Source organism: Equus przewalskii, chromosome X, assembly GCF_037783145.1.
Source record: "Equus przewalskii isolate Varuska chromosome X, EquPr2, whole genome shotgun sequence".
Taxonomy (NCBI): Eukaryota; Metazoa; Chordata; class Mammalia; order Perissodactyla; family Equidae; genus Equus; species Equus przewalskii.
The window spans coordinates 15,120,574-15,142,651 of record NC_091863.1 but is presented as its reverse complement, the minus strand read 5'-3'; the positions used below and the strand labels follow the sequence as shown (position 1 = coordinate 15,142,651).

Genomic DNA, 22,078 nt, shown 5'->3' with positions numbered 1-22,078 from the left:
AGAGACCAGTCCCATGGGGATGTGAGACAATGGTGGTCACAAAGAGCTTCTAAAGGGTAGTAAAGCAGATGTGATAATAATGTCCCTGTGGCTTGCCAAATTAAAATAATCCCCTGCAAGAAAGAGAAATAGCATCTCTCAGTGTTCTGATAGGCTTTTCAGTAGCCGTTTACACTTTGGTGGCAAAATGTATATAGTTAGATCACATCACATGCAGAAATTATGTAGGCTGGTAGGATTTGTCTAAGTGGAACCTTTGGTTTTAGAATGACTCTGCTTATCCCCTGCCCCCAGAGAATGGTGTTAGTAGTTTCGATGTGCTAAAAAATTTTTTTAAAATTTAAAAAAATTTTGAAGTAACTATAAATTCACAAGAAGTTGCAAAAAAACCAAAAGAAAAACTCTACAGGGAGGTCCCATGTACCCTTCACCCAGTTTCCTCCAGGGACAGCATCTTGTATAACCATAGGAAATGCATATTTACTTTTACATAAAACTGAGATAGACAAATGCAGTTAATGCACAAAAGACATCTAGCTTTTCACTCTGCCGTGAGCTGAACTGTACTTAATCAAGGTCTTTGTTAGACCAGCCCACTTAATACTCGTCATAAATTACAGTTACTTTTTACAGAGATTGTTTAATTAATACATGGCTCTGGCAGTAAGTTAAAACTCCTAATGTTTGTGCCATTTTGGTAATTTTTAGAGATCCTAGTGACATCATATAAAAACTGTCTTAATTTAAATGCTACCAGACCTTAGGGTGAGGTTTTTAAAGACAGATAAATCTGTATCCTGGTACATATAAAGAAAACTTTGTGTACAATGTATCCTTGTATATCTCTATGCTATACAAACATACACACACCTATATGTGCACATACTTATTTGGTATTAGTCCTCTTCACAATTCTACTTCCGAAAAGTATTTGAGGATAGTTATTCAGTTGAATTTTGTCTACCAGTAGATGAATGCAATAGAAGAAACGTTGCATTATGTTTATGAGGAAGTGTGCCTAGACAGCTTAACACATAGTAGATGTTCAATAAATGCTTGCTGAGTCCTTTCTTACTCTGAGGAGGCATTTTATCCTTGAATGGCAGGTGCAAATTACTTGAACTTACTTTTCTTTTACCCTGATGTGTTTTTATATATGGTGGTTGGTTGTGAAAATCTCTAAATTTGAGATCTTGATTCAGGGTAATCTAATCCATAAGGAAAGAGCTACAGCAATTGTATTGGTTAATATGTTGATTTAAACATTTTATCTCAGATAAGAACATTTATTGTTATGTAGTAACAGAGACTTTTTGCTGCATATTTAAATTTGAAAACATCTTTACCTGTCATTGACCTTATGAAACCTTAAAGGTGCTTTTTCAAAAAGATTTTTGTAAACTATTTATTATAGAAAATTTCTAACATATGCACAAGTTGAGAGAATAGTATAATGAACCCCTGCGTACCTATCACCCAGCTTCGGCAATTACCAACCTACAACCAACTCATTGTAATTACACCACTACACAACCCTCCCCCATATTATTTTGAAGCAAACCCCAGATATCACATAATTTCATCCATTAATATTTCCATATGTACCAATAAAAGGGTATTTTAAAATACTGTTATCACACCGAAAAAAAGCAATGGCAACTTCTCAGTGTAATTAAACATATAGTCACTGTTCACTTTCCCCTAACAGTCTGTTTTTAATACAATTTGTTAGTTTGAATCTGCATCTAAAGAAGGTATATACATTGTGATTTGTTATGTTTCAATTCTCTTTGAATCTATAGATTCCTCCTCCATGTCTCCTTTTTACCTTGCAATTCTTGCTGAAGAAACTGAGGTCCTTTGTCCGTTAGCGTCCCACCGCCTGCTTTTGCTGGTTTCATCTCTGCTATGTCATTTACTCTGTATTCCTTTAAATTGATAATTAGATCTAGGTGCTTAGTGGTTAAATTCAGGTTTACTATATATATAATTTTTTTGCAAAATTGCTTCATAGGTGGTGATGTATGGACTACCCAGAGCCTCATAATGTCTGGCTGTCTTTGTTTTTGAATGTTAGTAGCCACTGATGATTATCACCCAGATCTGTTCACTCCTTATGGCTTACAAAATAGTGCCAACAAGGAATTTGTTTAAAGGAATGAAATGTCCCATGTAACAGATCCATAGTGAAAAAAATATTGAGTAAATTAGGTTTTTAAAAAACAGAACATCCAAGTGGTTGCAATAATAGTGCAGGCAGAAGAATCTTATGTTAGGACTGGAAAGGAATTTAGGGATCATCTAGGCTGATGTCAGATGAGAACACTAAAGCTCAAGGAAATTAAGTCCTGGGCGTGGCCTGGCTTATGAGTGACGAGGCAACGATTACACGCAGGCGTTCCCCACGCGCTTTGGTACTGCCGCCATTATGGCCTGTGGTTCACCCTTTCCCAGAGCATCTGACAAATTTCAAGTCTGAGTACGGTTTAGCTTATTTCTTCTCATTATCACAGATCATAGTTAATTAATTACCTTTTCAGTTACAATTTTGCACATGCCAGTATTGACTAAGTAATATGAAATAAAACTAATTCAAATTATATTGATATGATATTATTGTTTCAAATTATAGTCAGAGAATATCCTGAATCTGTAAGATTTATTTGGACTTAGAGGCAAAGAAATCTAGATATGACTCTTGTCCAATTTTGATTTCATACATATTTTGCTTCACATTTGAGATATAAATGTGTCTTTTCTGTTTCTAACATCTTTTCAATATTAATTTCTTACATTCTAAAATAATTGTAAAACTAAGAGGTATTGCTGTCAGTTTTTTTTTTTTAAATGTCATTTAGCTACAGAAACATTTTCAGTTATTTCCCATAATTTTCAGAAGGAGTAAGTTTGCATTTTCTTTTTATAACCATTAATAACCGTGAGATTTCAGTTTGAACTGACTTTCTTACTTTCCTAATTCTTTATTTTTGAATTTTAGGTTCTGATGCTTTAGTGACTTGTCAAGCTAAGACAAAGATAGAGATGGCCTTTTAAAACTTAGGGCAAACCACTCCCGTGAAATAGAAATAGTGCGTTTCAGTAGCTATAAGAATATGGATTGCTCAGTTCCCCTCACCTATAGAAACTAAAGCCAGGCTGACAATCTCCCACTCTGTGGCGTCACTATTTTTTTCTTTTTGATATTAGATGATGCTTGTTTTGTGTATGGTGTTCTGTTAGCAGTGAAGAGCAATTAGCAAATTGATGAAACAGTTTCAGGCAAAATTCGGTGCTAGCATAAGCATCTGATTTTGAATTGAAATTTTAAAATTCTTCCCTTTTACAGTGTTTGCTGCCTTCAAGTACTAATATTTAACAGTGACAGTGGAGTATTTCCCCCAGTAAAATAAGCAGTACTCAGATTTGTGAACTTGCCAATTGCCCGTCTCTTTTGCTCTTTAGATAGAATGTGTGTGTCCTCACTCACCCCCTGCCCAGGCTCCACCTCCAACTGCCTTGCTGCCAATGCACAGGGGACCTTCCAGAAATGCTTGGCCATTCAGAGACATCAGGGCCATGGTCTACCTCAGCAATTCTGACTTGGTCCTGGGGAAGAACACGGGAAGGTTCTGTTGTACTTGGAGGAACTTTATTGAAATGGGGATTTCTTTTCCTTACACTTGCTTTTTCTAACACTGAAAGGACCGCTACTGTTCGGTTTTGGAGGGCTCAGCTCACAAAACAGCTGTGTTCCTTAGGAGTCATGTTGCCTTAATGACTGAAGTTAAGCAGAATAAAAATTTGCCCAAATGAAAACTAGCCACTGTTACTTTGCTTTTGTCATCAAAGTCCTCAAGAGCTGCAAGTCTAACAAGAACATTTGAAACACTTTATTGTTTCTTTGGGCTATTCTTATATAGCCAGTGATTTGAATGTCTAAATTTTTACTTAAATTGGATGGAGCACATCTGTCAAAAAGGGCAGATTTCAAAACAAGGATGTACCACCATGCTTGTAGGACATGGAAGTTGGAAATACCTGATTCCATTTAAGTTGCTGGTCTAATCATTCACAGTCTCTTCATGTATTAGGAGTGACATGACCCAAAAGCTGACACTATGGTTCCTATTGGGGTTTCCCATTTTCCTATGGAATGTTTCTAAGAAGTGAGAGGAGTTGTTCTCTCCTCTCTGACTTTCACTCTCTGTAAATGTAGCCTGCCTTTTCATCCCTCAGACTTATAAAACTATATGACTGGCTTCCAGTTTGATATTTAGCTCATGAGCCATAATAGAACTTATTTCTTGAGTCATTTAGAATAATGCATGTATTAATTGAGTTTGCCTTTAGCAAACCATTTTACCTGTTGGTTGTACTCTCTGTCTGTAGGGCATGCATGTGTGTGTGTGTCTGTCTGTGTGTGTGTGTACACTCAAACCAGGGCAGTGTGTGTGTATTCTATGTACTTATTCATGGTTCCAGAGAGATTTGGGCTTTAGCCATGTGGCCAGTCTTATGCTATTGATAACCTCTATTTGTAACAACAAAAAAAGAGATAATTTGACATTTGACACTGGGTGAGTCCTATGTCCTCATGCTTAAGTACAATCTCATGACTGATATGGCAAAACCTCAATTAAGATGTTTCAAGAAATAATAGGGCTTTCTGGTGTCCTCAGTGCTCAGCAGAAAACCCCTTACATTGACTTGGATGCTACTATTGGTTTTAAACCTCATTGGTGAAAACCCACCTCTAGTATATTAATACATTTTCTTACGTAAAGGTACTGAGGATGATAAAATCTTTTAAAGAGAATTCTGTGCCTTCTTTAGAATCTTGGGGTCATAGATATTAGTTTGTATCATACGGGGCTCTAAGGGTAGAAGATAAGGGATGATGGGCCTAAGTCTATATTATACTTGAGTCATATTCTCCAAAGAGAAGATTGTGCTGTACCATTGAGTTAATTAAGGAATCTGATTAATTTGATTCCTTCTGGTTGAGGTTTTCCAATTCTTGAGTTTTAATGTTGAAATGGCTTCTAGGTTTAAATTGGGTGTAATCTACATGCCAGCCATATACAGAGGCAAGCCCTGATTCTGGGTGCTCATTGCCGTCTTGGTTGCATGGGGACTTTGGGCTCATTCTGTAACATTCTTAAATTCTGCCTAATGGTCTCTAATTAATTTTGCGGATGAAGCTCTTGCAGTGGATTCATTGAAGGCAAGTTCAGTTAAAGACTCTTCCTCTTCCTTCTTTTGCCATCATTTGCTCCCCTTTCCCCTTCTCTTGTTTTTCTCTCCCCTTCTCTTCTCTCATTCACTGTCAGGAAAGACTACCTTTGAAGGGACAATTCTGTACCGAGCTGCACCAGGAAAGACGGAGGGCCACAGACGCTATTACAGTGAGTGACCTTAACAGCAGGAGGCGATTGTAAAGATAAGCGCTGGGTCTTGTGTTTTTTGATGCAGCTGCACTTTCCTGAGCTGCTCATGCTTCTGCCAAGTGTCTGTGTGAATTTCTGATCCAAGGACATGGACTTATTTGCCTAAGATAAGTGCCGTCTCCTTGGTGTGTGCTACAGGAGCATCCTCATCACCAGCCCCTGGCGCTTTCTTGTTTGCTTTGTGCCTCTCTCATGTGTGTGACATGCGTGCATGAACCATGCGTGCAGAGAAGGGATTAGGAGCATTTGTCATGGCATATGTATTTGTACCAGTATCTCTGGGCCTCTGGGGCGGTGTAAGATGGTTTCCCATGGAGATGTCAACCTCTCGTGGTTATTGCTTTTTCTGAGGGGGGCATTGGAAACCAATAAACCATTTCTTCATTGCACAGTTCAAAGAAATAAGAATTTGGCATGAAAGTCCATGCCAGAAGTGGTGTTTTGCTTTGCTCATTCAGCCAATCACCACACGGCAGACTTCTTTTGGCAGGATCAATGTGTAGCCTTTTGTGTTTTAAAATAAAGCTGCCAAAAGTTGAGGGGAAGGAAATGAATGAGATTAATGAATGAATCTTGTGAAGCCCTTAGAACAGTTCCTGCCACACAGTAAGCACTATACACGTGAGTGTTAATTAAAACTAAATACCAATGGCCCACGGATCTGAATTGATCAGTGCTGGAATATTAAGGTACATTACACATAAGTGGACAGTTACCTTACTGGCCAAAGCAAATTTGAGGAGGCTTTGTTCTTTTTTCACCTTGAAGGAAAAACATCCACCTTACTGTGCATGTCCACACGTGCATACATAGATATGTATACAGACGGGATGAAAGAGAAGGCTCAGATGTGAGCACCAGAACCGTGCTTCTCAACTATCTGTGGTGAAGTTTATTTTTATTTCCATTCCTCCGTGGGCAGATACCTGATCCTGCTGTGCATGACTTTACTCTGCATGCAGTGCGCCACCTGTGCCTCACCATGGGCGTTTCCAGACCGAGATTGCTCTATACCCTGTTCACCAAGATGAGTCCACAGGCTACACATCTGAAAGTTGCACCAGTGCACACTGCTATAAGCATTTTCAAATGCACTTTCTGCACTTGTCTCTGTGTACCTTCATGATCTGCGGATCACACTCTGGGTTGCACTACCTTCAAGTGTCACCTGGCATCCTGAACATGACCTGGGACATTTTATAGTATAGTGTGTGTGATGGGTACCAGTAGCTAAAAAGATGCAGCATCAAACACACATGAACATGAAAAGTCACCTTTCTTTCCCTCCAAAGGGAAGGAACTAGATTTGGAGTTTATTTCACCAACCCAGATATTCAGATATTTAATTTACATACTTAAAAGTGATGGAAGCAGGCTGCCAGAATTTGTGGAAGAAAAATCTGCCGTGTGTTTCCTTCCCAGCCCATGCTTGTGTGATGAATGACTGTGCAACCTCTCTCTGTGTAACGTACAGTGATTAATATAAAGTTGTTAAGATGAGCCTGAAGGCAGCAAATCCCTGAACCCAGAAGCTCAGTGAAATGAGGATTCCAGTGGTTGAAAGTATTATGGTTCTAGCTAATGAGGAATTATAAAAGAATCCTTCAAATTTCTCTCTTTGAAGGACTGGAACAGACTTGCCCCAACCCATTCGCCCTGCTGCCTTCTGCTGGTGGTGGTGGTGGCGGTGGTGGTGGTATGGAGGAGGGAAGTGATGGTTTCTTTCCACTAACCATTTCTTTATTCCACCCTCAAATGGTTTTTTCCAAGCCAGAAATGAATGTACAAGCCATTTATCACATAGAAAGAATACATACGGCAAAATGAGAACATGTTAAAGGGGAAATGACACAATATTTAGACTCCAAAATTGTATCTCCAGCAGGGATATTTCCAGAAACAATGAACAAATAAATACACGAATGGATAGCTAATCTCCGGGGGTTCGCCATGTTTGCGCGCTCAAATCCAGTCCTGTAAACTGCAGCCGAGCCCCTTGCTGTGGGCTGCTTCTCATTGTTCTGCCCTCTGTTCTTGCTCACAAATGCTGTTCTTTAGTTAATTAAAACGTACACCAGGGATCTTCCTCCCTCCCTCCCTCCCGCTCCTTTTTGGCTTATAAATACCATTTTATTGAAAACAGCAGCAACAACAAACACAGCCATTGTTTTAAGGATTTGATTTTGATACTTGTTAGCAATTTATAATGACCTTTCTATATTTTGTCTGTTTTCAGTTAACAGTTTCTTCCTGCACTGAAACGTCTTTATTTGAATGACTTCGACATTTTATGACACTTTATGTGAGCAATTATTTGGTGTATCATTCTTATATACCAGGAGGCCACCTTACCTATAGGAAGATAACGCACAATTGGCAAATAGAGAACCAAATCTGATGGCGTACTTTCATCCCAAGGTCATTGTAGTCATCAGGAAATATATAGTAAATGTTCCAGAGCTACCTAACACGTCTACAGGCTTTTAGAGACAGGTTTAAATGGCAGGCTTAAGTAGTCCATAGGATATCCTTTGAATCCTGCCTTTTGATGGCGTAACTGATGTACTGACTGTCAAAGGAAGAATGTACACCCAGAAATTAACTAGAAACAAATAGGCTCTTCCTTTTAGGAACATGATTGTGGGCAGAGCCTGGGGAAAAAAGAATCTGGGGAGGTAAGTGCTCATGTTGTCTTGCTGGTAACTATTTTGTGACTTCCAACACAGCCACAATAGGTCAAAGGAAGGGTGTCGTGTCCTCAAGGTTCTTCTTTGGAAAGGAATTTAGCTCTGGGAAAAGAACGGTGTTGATGGAGGGAAGAAGAACCACAGACTTGGGGGACTCTAGCTTCTGGAAGGGCAGCTTCCTTTCTCTCTTTAACAAACACCGTCATCTTGCCAGTGAAAGTGTCTCAATGTCAAGTTTGGTTTAATGCTTTCCTAGAGAAACACGTCTGTGTGCATTTATTCCTTGTAAAGCCATCCAAAGAGATTTAATTCTTTGGCAGTCATAATTTTGTGTGGTTTCTTTAATTGCTAATTTGTTTAAATGGCTTTTAGCTTTACAGTTTCCCTTTAGGAAATGTTACTTTCGTTGCTAATTGCTAATTGACATGAGTCATAGAGATTGGAGGTACAGTATGTGGTACTGACTGGGCGGGGAGGCGAGGAGGGGGTGGCGAGGGTTGTTATTGCACAACCTGCCAGCAAAACGAATTTGGATCAGAACCAGAGTCCAGCTGAAGAGAGGTGAAATGTCACATTTACAAAGAGGTCTGCCTTGAAATTAGATTTTCTGAAAAGTTTTGATTCACTTCTTAAAGGCTGGGGGTGGGGAGATCAAACAAAACTCAGCGCCACCCAAACACAACATATTCAACACACTAAATGCAAAACCCCAGTGCAAGTTACCCTGTACTCAGTGACACTTTTAGGGGTGGTTCCCGGCTGGTTGTGAGGTGTTTCACCACTATGGCTGATTTCTGAGCTCTTTCTCTCCCCGTCCCCCCTCCTGGCAGGTTTAAGGGAAACCACAGGCTCCGAGAGTGATGGGGGTGACTCGAGCAGTACCAAATCCGAAGGTACCAACGGGACAGTGGCAACTGCAGCAATCCAGCCGAAGAAAGTTAAGGGAGTGGGCTTTGGAGATATTTTCAAAGACAAGCCTATAAAACTAAGACCAAGGTCAATTGAAGTTGAAAATGACTTTCTACCAGTGGAAAAGGTATGTCGGACAGTTTCTCTTTTATTTCAACATAATGTGGCGTATCCAAAGGGACAATGCAGGGTTTGGCGTCGGAGGCTGCCTATGCCTCTTTCAGGGTTTCGGTGTCCTCACGTGCCGGCTCTTTGCCTCTCACATTTGCAGCTCGCCCTCTGTGTGGAAACATCTTTCCTCGAAAGGCTCATGTTCTAGTTTGCTGCTGCTTTTCTTACTGATCTCTTCTCTGTGGAATGCTTCTCAGGATGATTTTTCAAATAGACTGGCACTTCTCCATTTTCTCCCCCAGAAAAGCCCCTCATGTCTGGACCCAGCTAAACATTTGACCTTGACACTTTTCAAGCACCCACCAATCTCTCTCTTCTCCTTGTCCATTTCTCTAGTACTTTGTGCTTGGGCATGTTGACTGGTTCTGCAGAAGGAAAGGGACAGTGCATTTTTTCTCTGGGAGTTAGGCGGGAATGATTTCAGACTGCCGTGTGGGAGTGATGGAGATGGCCCATACTGTGACTCCCTGGGTTGTTACCATCAGGAGGCTGGCTGTTTTCTTCTGCCTCTGGTTCTGGGTTGGCAAGAGACAGACAATGTGTTGCTGCTGAGTGCGCGGTTGCCATAGCAACACACCCAGAGCCATGGCACTTGTGGCTGTCAATGACGTCTACTGTGGTACACTTCTAAGCATCATAGCTTTGCTTAGGATTTGATAAATACTGTGGAATTTTCCAGATTGTAATAAGCTACACTCGTGCTGTGCTTAAGGAATGTTTGTTAATTTGATTTAGTGCTGGATTCTTTGCTTTGACATTTGTGCCAGCAGACTTGGGGGAGGGAGCATTGGCAACATCTCTAATGCAGGTTTACCAGTGGCTTTTAAATGTTTTTCATTTCTCGGTGAGATAAATTTTTAAAAGTTGCATCATCTTCCACAGCTGTAGAACTTCCACCCACCTCCTTCCCCTCCCCCCCCGCCCCCAGCAACTTTGCCCTGTGTCATCATGCGTTAGAAACAGAACCTGAAAACGAAACTTTTTGGACACTTAATACCCTTAGAGATGTATAAGGCGGAAAGGGCAGATGCTTAGGAATGAAAGACTGCTTCATTTAAACTCTTCTCTTGTTGAAGCTTCTCTGAGCCAGCACTGTTTCTCTCAGTAATCAATATGTGATATTTCTCAAGATCTGAAAACTTCCTAGTTAGTATCCCAGCTTGTGAGCTGTTTCACATGGTCACTTTCAGATTCCCATAATTATTTACAAAAGAGCAAGTCCTCATCTTGGAAAGGAACAATGGATGTAGTTTTTCTTCATTTTATTCAAGTGGTTGAAATGAACATGACCATTGACTCACCTGGCAAACAGTTAATGCCTTTTATTTTATGATTCTTAGTCTTATTCTTCTCTGTGTAGAAGGACATTGTGTGTAACTTTTTTATTGCTATTAATATTTGTTTTAACTGCTGATAATAAATTGGGTTATTATTAATGCCAATATCAGCATCAAATGTAATACTCCCATTTGTACCTAAGCTTGCTTCTCCTCTGAACCGCAGAGTCACATGTCCAACTGCCAACTTGAACATCTCCACTTGAAGATCTTCAATTCTTATCAGCTGTTCCAAACCTGAACTTGTCATCATCCCCCTCAAACCAGTCTCCCCACAGCCTTCCCCATATCAGTTAAAGGCATTACCATTTCCCCCTCCCATCGCTCAGGACAAAAGCCCTGAGGTTGTCCCTGACTCCTCTTTCTCACATCCCATGTCAGATCTGCCAGGCAACCCCATCAGCTCTGCCTTCTAAGTATGTCTAGCATCCAGCAGGGCTCATCACCTCCGCTGCTCCCCTGTTCTCTCACCATCACTGCAGTGGTCTCCTAATAGGGCTTCCTGCTTCTCCCCTTCCTCCTATAGTCTAGTCTCAATAGTGAAGCTGGGGCAACACTTTGAAATCCTAAGTCAGCTCATGCTACTCCTTGCTCACACCCCTCTAGAGGTTCCCTGGCGAACCGCAGTGAAAGTCTTCCCCGGGGCCCACGAGCCAAGGTGACCTGACCCCCATTACTGTAGCTCGGACTTCCTCCCTCTCTGCTCTCCCCTCTCTTGCTCCATCCTGGCCCCCTTGCTCTTCCTTAAACATGCCATGCGTGCTCCCACTTGGGTCCTTTGCCACTGTGGTTTCCTCTGCCTAGACATTCTGCTTCCACCTGCCCACCTGGCTGCCTGTCTCTCCTCCCTCAAGCTTTGCTCAGACGCCACCTTTTCAGCAAGGCCTGCTCTGGCCCACTCCTTCTGAAATCTGCCCCCTTGGCCCATTGTGCTTACTTGCACTGCGTTTGTTGTTTTCCATAGCGTATACCCCCTTCTAATACAATATTTATTTTTTATTATGTTTATTATTTATTTTGTTCACTGATGTATGCTATGTGCTTAGAACAGTGTGTGCCACATAGTAGATGTTCAATAAGTATAGTTGAAAGGATAATATTAAAATTGTATTAGCATAGCACTTTAGAGATTACAGACCTCTATAAAATGAAGGTACTGGTGGGATAATATAAGAGTTATATAGTTGAAAATGTAGTGGTTGTATGGTTCACTGCAGCTTTGTGAAACAGAAGATTTATTGCATTGGTCTTGGTAACATGAAATGTTAACTTCATCAGAGTAATATATAGATGTCCGCGCGTGTGTGTGCATCTTGATTTGTGATTTGTTTGCAGAATGAAACCATATGCTGGCAGCTCCCTTAACCCTGTTCTCATTGTGAAACCTCTGGGGAAAATGTAAACTTCCTAGCTTGCTTTGCTCACTGCAGACAATTTTTACAGCATCTAAGAGGATTCAAAACTATCTTTACCCCCTGTTGTTGGCGCCATGGAGAGTTGTGTAGATTTATGAATCCATTATGTTATTGCACAACCTGGCATAGAGCTGATGAGTGTGATAATGTTTTATTAGTGCATAACCTGGTTCTCATCATGTTTGAGATGGTTTTGTGTCCAAGATTTATATTTAAGGAAGGCAGTTTCCTTTGAGAATTGAGCTGGCTGTTTTGATTTTGCAGAAGCACAAATTGGATCTGATGTGACAGCATGTGTTAGGTAAGGCCCAAGTAGGTCTTCCATTCAGGCTGGGGCAGTTGGCTTTCTGACATGGCTAGTTTGATGACTTGGAGGAAGGGAAAAAGAAATATGATAATTATTAACAGCTGCAAGCATTATATTATTCTTTCCATTCAAGTTTGTGAATGTTTTGAGATCCACTTTTCTGAGTCAGTAGAAAATTTTGTGCTTATTATACCTGTGCTTCATATCACCTTCCTGAGGGTGGTTGAATGCTGATGATATATACCAGGAGAGATACTATATAACACTTCCCCATCAAAATAAAGAAATAGTGAGTAGTATTGCTTCCCTTACTGAGCTTTAAGGAAGGGCCCCATTTCTGAGTCTTTTTAACACTAGCGAATGGATACACCTGTGAATGACTTGTTTAATGCACTATTTAACTGAAATATTTACAGATGAAATGATTTAATGTCTGAGATTTTACTTCCAGTGATTTGGAAGATGGAAGAGTGAGTCGGTTACAGAGGAAACAACATTGGTCATGAGTTGGTAATTGTTGAAACTGGGTGGTGTGTAATGGGGGTTCAGGACACTATACTCTATTTTTGTATATGTTAGAAATTTCCCTTGATAAAAGTTTAAAGGGAAAAAAGAACCTTGGGAAAAAATGTACCATTTAAGCTAAGCCCAGAGGTAAGTATGTGTTATATCAAAATAATGGAAAATACAGTGTAGCTAAAGATGAACCAAGTTACATATCATAAGATTAGAAGGGCATGGCGTCATTGTTTAGCTGATTGACCTTGATGAGGTCACTTAGCCGCAAATTGGCCATCTGTAAAATGAGAATATTTTTTATACTTATCCTAACTCATAGGACTTAAAAAAAATGTTATTTAGCTGAAAATACTGTGAAATTGTAAATGTAACTCATTTCAGCCAGTATTTATTGAGTACTCACTATATGCTCAGCACTGGGGATAGTAGTGGTAAACGAGACCAGGTCACTGCCCTCAGGGAGCTGCAGAAAAGTAAACAAGCAATAATAACACAGTGTGAGGAATACCGTGATCAGACTGAGAACACAGCACTGTGCCACAGGAGCCCTTGGGCATGGCAGGAAGTAGTGAGTTGTAAGGAAGGCTGGAGAGTGTGTGTTCATGTGCATGTGTAATCTCTTCCTATAGGAAGTGATGTTTAGACCTATAGGAAGTGATGTTTTTAGGCCTAGAGGAAGTAGTGTTTAGGCTGAGAACCATGCCATGGATCCAGTAGATATTCATCAAGCAAAGGAGCATAGAGTTATCAAGATGGAAACAGCAACATGTATAAATGTCTTGAAGGGAAAAAGAAATAGCACAGAGCATGTGTCAAGGCTCACAGGAAGTGGGGAAAGATGAGAATAAAGAAGCAGGGCCTGGATCCGGAAGGGCCTGGTGAGACTTGTTAAGGAGTTTGGAATTGATCTCGAGGGCAATGGGGTGCTATTTTCAGCAAGAGAGTGACGTGATCAGATAGGTGGTTTAGAGAAAGTATTCCAAGCTACAGTGAGAAGAGTGGGTTACAGAACACAGGGTAACTAAAATTCAGGAGAGAAGTTAACAGAAAATTATATTGGCTCTCCTGCTAAATACCACCCCCCCACACACTCTAGGTTCTGAATCAGTTAATGAGTGAGATGAGTCAGTGGATGGAGAATCAAAGTATTATTTTTGTTCATTTTTTTCAGTATGGATATCCAGTTGACTCAACACTGTTTATCGAAAAGATCATCCTTTCTGTACTGCATAGCCATATCACCTTTGTCATAATTTAAGTGGCTGTGTATGTGTGGGTCCATTTATGGACTCTCTGTTCTGTTGGTCTATTTGTTCTTGTGCCCATTCTATAGTTCCTTAATTACTGTAGCTTTATAGTCAGTCTTGATATCTGGCAGTATAAGTCATCGTCTTCAAGATTTCTTGGGCTCTTCTTGGTCCCTTGTATTTTCATGTAAATTTTACAACTAGATTGTCAATTCTTCTCCCCCCCCAAAATATTTCCTGGAATTTTGATTGGGATTGCATTGACTCCATCGATACTTTAGGGGAGAATTGACCCCTTTCCAATCCATGAACGTGGTATATTTCTCTGTTTATGTAGGTCTTATTTCACTTTGTGAAAATTCTCCAAGTGTATACTTATGATTTATGCATCTTTCTCTACCTGTGTTATATTGCAATGTTGTTATTGAGGATATAGATTAATGTGAGAGCCAAATGGGCCTGCCAGGTGATCCCTAGAATTAGACAGACTCACCCACCCAGTTCTCAGCAACGCTAGACTAGGGCAGACCCATGTGAGGTAGAAGGGCCTGCCCCCTGGGGAAGAACAGAGAAGGCCAATTCAAAGAAGAGTTAGGAGAAGAGCTGAGTCGAGCACACCCAGTTTATCTTTCCCAAATTCACCTATCAGAGAAGTCATTTCACTCTCCCAGGAGAGCGTGAATAAGGGGGCAGGGAGTTCCAGGAGTGACGAATTATGTCAAGAGGCCAAGAGTGTCTGTTTAGACTCCCTTTTATATGGCAGGAAACATCAAGATGAGAGAAGTAGTTTTTCTCTCTAACAGCTTCTAACTATTGTCATGGATGGTTTTGGGAAATATTTTGAAGGTGGAATCAAGTTTGATAGTATGTGAGGGATAAAGGAGAGGGAGGACTTGAAGATGATGCCTTAGGCAAGTGGCTTAAGCAGCTGGGTGGATGGCAGTATCATTTCCTAACTAGGGAACACTGGGGGAGAAAGATATTTGGGGAGGAAAGTCACAGGTTCCGTCTTAGACTAGTTGGATTTTGAGGTACTTGCAGGACCAAGTGAAGGCATCCAGTAGGCAGTTGGAGAAATAAGCCTGGTGATCAGGAGAGAACTGTAGATGTAGATTTGGGAGTCATCACGCCAGAGATTGGGTTGGGAGACTATAAGCAAGAAGGCAACCCAGACAGGACCTTATTCTTATGCACACAGCTGGTACCTTCCGTCTCCCACCTGTGGACCTCAGAGGGAATTTCCTCATCAGGCTGCTTCCCTGTGACCTCAGCCTGGCCCCACTCTTTTCCTAATCTCCTTTTTTTATGAGTCACTCAGATGATCACTCCTGGCCACATACTTAGGGAGAGGAGTGTCAGGTATTACACATAAGTGGGTAAATTACAGATACTCAGGTGAGTCCCAGGACCTAACCTGACATGTCTTTATATAGAATAAGCCTGGGTTTTCGGTGCCAGGTCATTCCTTTCCCAGGCTCTCTGGGCACAACTAGTCTTGGCCCTCTTAATTATTGAGAAAAGCAGGCTTTTTGGCCTGGGCTCTTCAGATTGGAAAAGATATTTCCTCAGCTTGGTTGGAACAGTCAGAACAGTCAGATTGGAAAAGATATTTCCCCAGCTTGGTTGTTTACTTTATTGGATTCCCTATAAAGAAATCCTTCAAGAAATTTCTTTCTCATAGTCTTCCTATCTTATCTGATTTCCATTAATGACTTCTGATATCTCTCTCTTGAAATGATTCTTTCTAAATTTTCTACTACATTTGACAAGTAGATATTGTATTTGTGAGTCTTTTTTCAACTCTAATCATCTTGAATCTCATTATAGGATCACAGCCACCCAAATTAATGCCTTTATAATATCAACATTGTAGCTTTTACTTGTAACAGAGAATTAGAATTAAAATTATATATAAATGAGCTACTGATCAATTTTTTTAATCAGCTGAACTGCAGTAAGAGAAATTTTAATATTTTCTTACATATTTCAGGCAATCTTTTTATCCATCCTAGTAAAAATTCATCAAGCTGTATACTTAAGTATACGTGTAAACATCTAAGACATGTAAAACATCTGAAAACATGTAAACATCTAAAGTGGTGATCTTAGTTCCTTAAAAATGAGAAATTTATGTCTCTAATCCTTTGAAGACTAGAAATAAGCTCTGGGGATCTCCAGGAGCTAATGATACCTTCTTTGACTAATGAAACACAACTAGGTCCAAACCTTGTTGGGATTATCTAAGACCTATAGTATTGGATGTCCCTCATTTTGTTTGAAAGATAAAATTATGGGACATCTCTTGAGTAGTTGGGAAATCCATGGTTTTTAATGAGCAGGTGGTATTAAGATGCCCACTGGTAGCTGGGCTGAATGAACTGTCTGGGATTTTTGGACTTTGGTTTATGTATTTTCTTTCCCTGAGTGTCTCTGTTAAGTTTCCTTATCTAGGAAAATGAGGAGAGAGGTGTTAGAAAGGAAGGAAATCAGAAACAGTATTACAGGGTTACTCTTTGACAGGTTAGGTGCTGTTTACTGTTTTGTATATGCTGGACATAGCCTTTCTAAAACATTCGGCATAGTGTATTTTCTAAGAAATATTTAATTGCAGCCTGATCATCACCAAGAATTGCATTCCCAGAAGGCCTTAAAATTGTGTTTTTAGGAGTGTAGCAGCTATTAAGCATGCAGGCCAGATTGCCTGGGTTCAGATCCCAACTCTAACCCTTCCTGGGACAAATTCGTTAAGCGCTCAGTGCTTTCGATTCCTCATCTGTAGAATTAGAACACCCGGACGACCTGCCCACAACGTTGTGAGGATTAAGTAACGTGGACAATGGGTAGAAAAGTGCCTGACATATAGTAATCACTTGGTTAGCTTTCATAGTTATTATTGTTGCCTTCTGGTTATTAGAACAGAAGGAGTGTCTGTAAATAGCAGTGCAGTTTCCAGGATTATTTCTTTACCTTTCTATTATGGAACGTTTCAAACTCAGAAAAGTAGAATTGGATTTTGCTCTATCTGTGGTGGCTGTTTGTTTGATATCACCAAGCCTTAAATATCAGCCATTAGAAAGTAAGTGCCATGATTTTGGACCTTGTCTGTGTTGGTCACCATTGTATTAAAATTCCTTGAAAATCATTGTTAAACTCTAGTTGGCCTTCAGTAAATATTTGTGGACTGGATATGTGAATATAGCATTTTGTCCTAACCCAATTGAAATTATAAAGGAAGACTCATTCTCTTTGGGGTCTGCTTGTGGTCTGGCTACAGATTCACTCTTTCATTTATTCATTAATTGGCTGATTTATTCATTTACTGGAGCTTTATTGAATGCCTTTTATGGATCAGCAGTGGCAGCTCAGGAATTTCTAGATAAATGAGCTAAGGAGTGGCAATCCATTTGTAAAGGGATCCCCTAGGTGGCATGTCTGGATGCTGTATTAGCATAATACACACGGGTTTTTCACCTGGCAAGTTGTTTATTCGAGGTGGGGTAGATCTGGTGTAGTTAATTGGAATGGAGTTAACACATCCTCCCCTACATCCTGCGTTGGATCAACTGTCATATACAGGCCTCTCATTTAGAGCTTTGGATTGTCCTTACATGGGAGAGAAGTGGGTATGTATGAAAGTCATTCTGATGCAGGGGAAAAGGACTAGTAGAGGTATGTCCAAAGCATCAAAGAGAATAGGGAAGAAGGCGCTACTAACTTTCCTGGAGGTCTAGAAGGAAGGGATGGGGTGTCAGGGAGATCTTTTCAAGGAGCGTGATATTTGAGCAAAGTGTTAAAAGATAAATAGAGATTCATGGTACTGGCCATGCATGCTTGGACAAGGAGACAGCATGGTTATGGAGAAGGGCTGGGTTTGCTGGAGTGCAGGGGATATGGTAGTAGTGGTGGAGGTGGGGAGTTGGAGAAAAGAGAGACTCTCTTCCCCCAGGGCTCTGCCAGCCCACTCCCAGGCCATACTTCTGAGAGTTCCATCAGGCAGTGTCTTGATCACATTGGCACTTTAGAGAGATAACTGGGGAGGCACTGGGCAATGTGGACTGGAGTTGGGAGAGGAAGTAGCTGGGAGAGTTGCCAGCCCTGGGGCTCCGTGGTTGATGACTAATTGGCCAGGCACCAGGAACTTCTAGTAGCTCTTGGAAAGGGGCAGATGGGCCCACCTCATGCACGCTCTTTGAGTTGGGCCGCTGTAGCCTGGGTTGGCAGCAGAACTGACAGAAGAGCCAAGTTTCCTTTCAAAGAAAACTCTTTTGTGTATTGTGGAAAGCAAAAAACCAGGAGTCAGCATTTGACTGTCTTTGTTAATAGATAAGCTAAAGATATAGAGATAGCAAAAATAATTCAGCTGAGAGGGCATTGTTAAATACATTTACATAAATATACTCGTGAACATAGTCATGTATGTCTATAAATCATACGTATATGTTTATTTACATTTATTATTTATATTATTTACGTTATATACATTCAGCAAGCTTATCTTCCTAATTAGTTTTTTAATAAACTTTTTATTTTAGAATAGTTTTAGATTTATAGAAAAGTTGTGAAGATGATACAGAGTTCCCACATACCCCACACCCAGTTTCCTGTTGTTAACATCTTACATTAATATAGCACATTTGTCACAATTAATGAACCAATATTGACAAATGGTTATTAACCAAAGTCCATCCTTTATTCAGATTCCCTTTGGTTTTCTCTAATGTCCTTTTTCTGTTCCAAGATCTCATCCAGGATACCACATTACATTTGGTTGCCCTGTCTACTTAGGCTCCTCTTGGCTGTGACAATTTCTCAGACTTGCTATGTTTTTGATAACCTGGCAATTTTGAGGAGTTTTGCAAAACATCCTTAAATTGACATTTGTCTGATGATTTTCTCATGATTAGACTGAAGTGATGGATTTTGAGGAGGAAGGCCACAGAGGTGAAGTGCCATTCTCACCGCATCATAGCAAGTGTACATACTATCAACATGACTTCTCACTGTTGCTGTTGACCTCGGTCACCTGGCTGAGGTAGCGTTTGTCAAGTCTCTCCACTGTGAAGTTGTTCTGTTTTTTCCGTTTTCTGTATTCGATTCTTTGGTAAGAAGTCACTACGCATACCTCACACTTAAAGAGTGGAGAGTTAAGCTCACCCCCTTTAGAGAGGAGTATCAACATAAATATTTTTTTGGGGGGGGGTGAAGATTAGCCCTGAGTTAACATCTGCTGCCAATCCTCCTCTTTTTGCTGAGGAAGACTGGCCCTGAGGAAGCATCTCTGCCCATCTTCCTCTGTTTTATACTTGGGACGCCTACCACAGCATGGCTTGCCAAGCAGTGCCATGTCTGCACCCGGGATCCAAACCGGCAAACCCCAGGCCACGGAGCGGAACGTGTGCACTTAACTGCTGTGCCACCGGGCTGGCCCCTCGACATAAGTTATTTGGAATTCTTCTGTACAAGTGATTTGTCTCATCTCTCCCATCCTAATTGGGTTTTGAAAAGGTGATTTCTTATCTATTCTCTAAATTCCAAATGCTAACTCTGTATCACTTGCATTGCACTTGCCATTTACAGCCTAGTGACATCTTCCACATTTGTTTTCTTGTGTGATACATAAACAGATTTATGTCTTGTTTACCCAAGCAGATTGCACATTCCTTGAGGACTAGGACAGCATCTTATTCAGAGCCCCTTAGAGAATTGGACACACTGCAGATCATTGATAAATATTGAGTAAAATTAACCATAGTTAATAACTAAAACAGGTCATCAGAGTCTAAGTATATGAGAATTGTGGTAAAGTGAGGCTACTCTTGACTTGGTGTCCTGATTCCTGAAGTCATTCTGAATTTGCAAGAGTGGCTAATAGCGTGCTTACTGTGTGCCAGGCACTTTTAGAAGCACTTTATATATATTGCTTATTTCATCTTCCAGACAACCCTGTGTCTGGGTGCTATTATCCCCACTTATAGATAAGGAAGCTGAAGTGAACAGAGGTTAAGTAAGTTGCTCAAGATCACACAAGTAGGAAACGGCCCGGCTGGGATTTTGATCTCAGACACTCTGGCTCTAGAGTTTTGAACTCTTAACCACTGGGCTCTAAATTCATTGAAGTGGTGATTAAAATGGTATTTCATCTGAGCAGAAAACAAGATTACTGTTTAAGTACTTTATTCCGATCTGTTAGGATACCACTGATGACATAGCTGGCAACAATCTTGCTGTATTTTTCCTAGGGGAAGCGTTTCTATAAAGCCACGGCTGTTTTTCCTTCTTCAGTTTGTTTCTTTTTTTAATGAGTAATTTTTGTGTAGTACAACTAATTTTATTTCTTGAAATACAGACATTTCATATACAAACCATATTCTGGATATCTCTCACTCCCCGATCATATTATCTTTTGAAAGATAGTGGGCTTTTTGTTTTCTCTCTGACGTTTTTAAACAGAAGTGGTTACTGGGTCCTGCCGAATAAACACTTCTTCAGTGTGTTCCTTGTCCGAATGGTCACACCTGTGGGTCCCAGGAGACAGCCTAGATTCTTGCAGCGACGTAGGCGAGGGAGGAGGATTTCTCTCGAAGCCACCCAAGCCATGAATCGGCCCTGGCTTCCTGAATCATAAACAAATGCGAGCTTTGTTCTCCTCATTGCTCATTTGGTCCCAAGTATGACTCAGGGTTAGGCTGGGTCCTTCAGGCTCCGTGCCTTTGGCTGTTGGAAGGAAGTGGGAGGGTTCCAGGGTAGTTCTCGGACCTTTTCAAACTGGAGAGGAGGCTGACTGCATGATGGGAGAGGAGGTATTGCTTTTTTTGCTTTTTAGAGACATAATAAATCCCCTTAACTTGTGTCTTATCTATACTATTTTGTAACAAGACTTGTAATGGGTTTGCGTTGGTGGGTTAAAATGAAGTGTACGCCAGCTAGGATCCCCCACAGAGGGGAGCTATGGATATGCTAAGGAGGAACCTATAATGTGGAGGAGGATTTTCTAGAGTCAGCGTTGCACTGGAACTGTTTAGCTTTTTTAATCCTCCCCTCCTTGGTCAGTTCGACCATTAATTTTTACAGATGTTTCCAATTTCTCTGTGTCTTGGGTTTTCATGTGCTCATAGTGCAGAGAGTAATTTAGATGGGCAGTTTGCACAAGCAGTAACTGTTACACCATGTCACCGAGATGTTTAGCAATTACAGATGTTTGTGCAGTAAACAAACCCGGCTTGCTCTTCAGGTTAGTTTAGGAGAGAAGAATATGTCCATGCAGAGTGAGCCAGCTATGGAGCATTTCACTCTCGGGAGGCATGGACATTTGGAGTTTTCCTTGTGAATGCAGAAGCTGTGAATAGTGACTTCTGGATGCTGTTGAACCGTTTTTTTTTTTACAGAGGTAAAGATATGTGGCTAATTTTGTAGTAGTGAGCATTTATATTCGTTTGCTCATTATAGAGTGAAATAAAGACACTAAATTATTTGATTTTCTAAAAGTTTGCTGGTAATAGGTGATCTTGTTTCTCTGTGAGTTATTCATATTTGTCTACCTAAAAGCAGAAGTCTGTCATTTTCCTAACACAAAATAAAATTCCCTAAATAAACCACAGGATAAGTAAGGCTTATAATGCGTCATGTGTCTTCCATGTTCCTGTCTCTCGTTGAAAAAAATTTTAAAGGGGAGAGTTGATGACATCTATAAAATACATCCCTTTACGTCTTTTTCTGTGACTTTACATTATAATATTTTCAAAATTACAAAAAAAGGAAAATAGCATGACAAAAAGGAAACACTTCATTTTAACACGTTATTTTAAGAGCAGGAGAACTTCTTGAAAAGTTTTTTAATGCCGTCTGTTGCTTGCCTAGAAGGATGTGAGGGCAGGCAGTGGTTGGCTAAAATAAAAAATATCTTCACCTGCAATGGCTTGAGAGAATTTTCCTATTGAAAGATATCTTAAATTTGCTGATTATTATTATTGCTGGGTGTCATCATTCTGAGTTCTGAAAAGCTGAAACCAGAATTAGGTATTTATATGCAAAATTCCGAT

The 22,078-nt window shown here is 40.4% G+C and overlaps 1 protein-coding gene across 9 annotated transcripts in view; it reads left to right on the top strand.

Moving 5' to 3' along the window:
• SH3KBP1 (SH3 domain containing kinase binding protein 1) overlaps window positions 1–22,078 on the top strand; it is a 315,045-nt gene that overhangs the window by 175,582 nt on the left and 117,385 nt on the right. For 4 of the 9 annotated variants that reach the window (XM_070603477.1, XM_070603480.1, XM_070603478.1 and 1 more), the window contains 2 exons: window positions 5,331–5,405; window positions 8,965–9,170. In XM_070603477.1, coding sequence (XP_070459578.1) covers window positions 5,331–5,405; window positions 8,965–9,170 — 281 coding nt within the window. Of the gene's footprint in view, window positions 1–5,330; window positions 5,406–8,964; window positions 9,171–20,691; window positions 20,840–22,078 lie in introns of those variants that run through there. The other 5 variants (XM_070603481.1, XM_070603483.1, XM_070603484.1 and 2 more) reach the window with 2 other exon arrangements.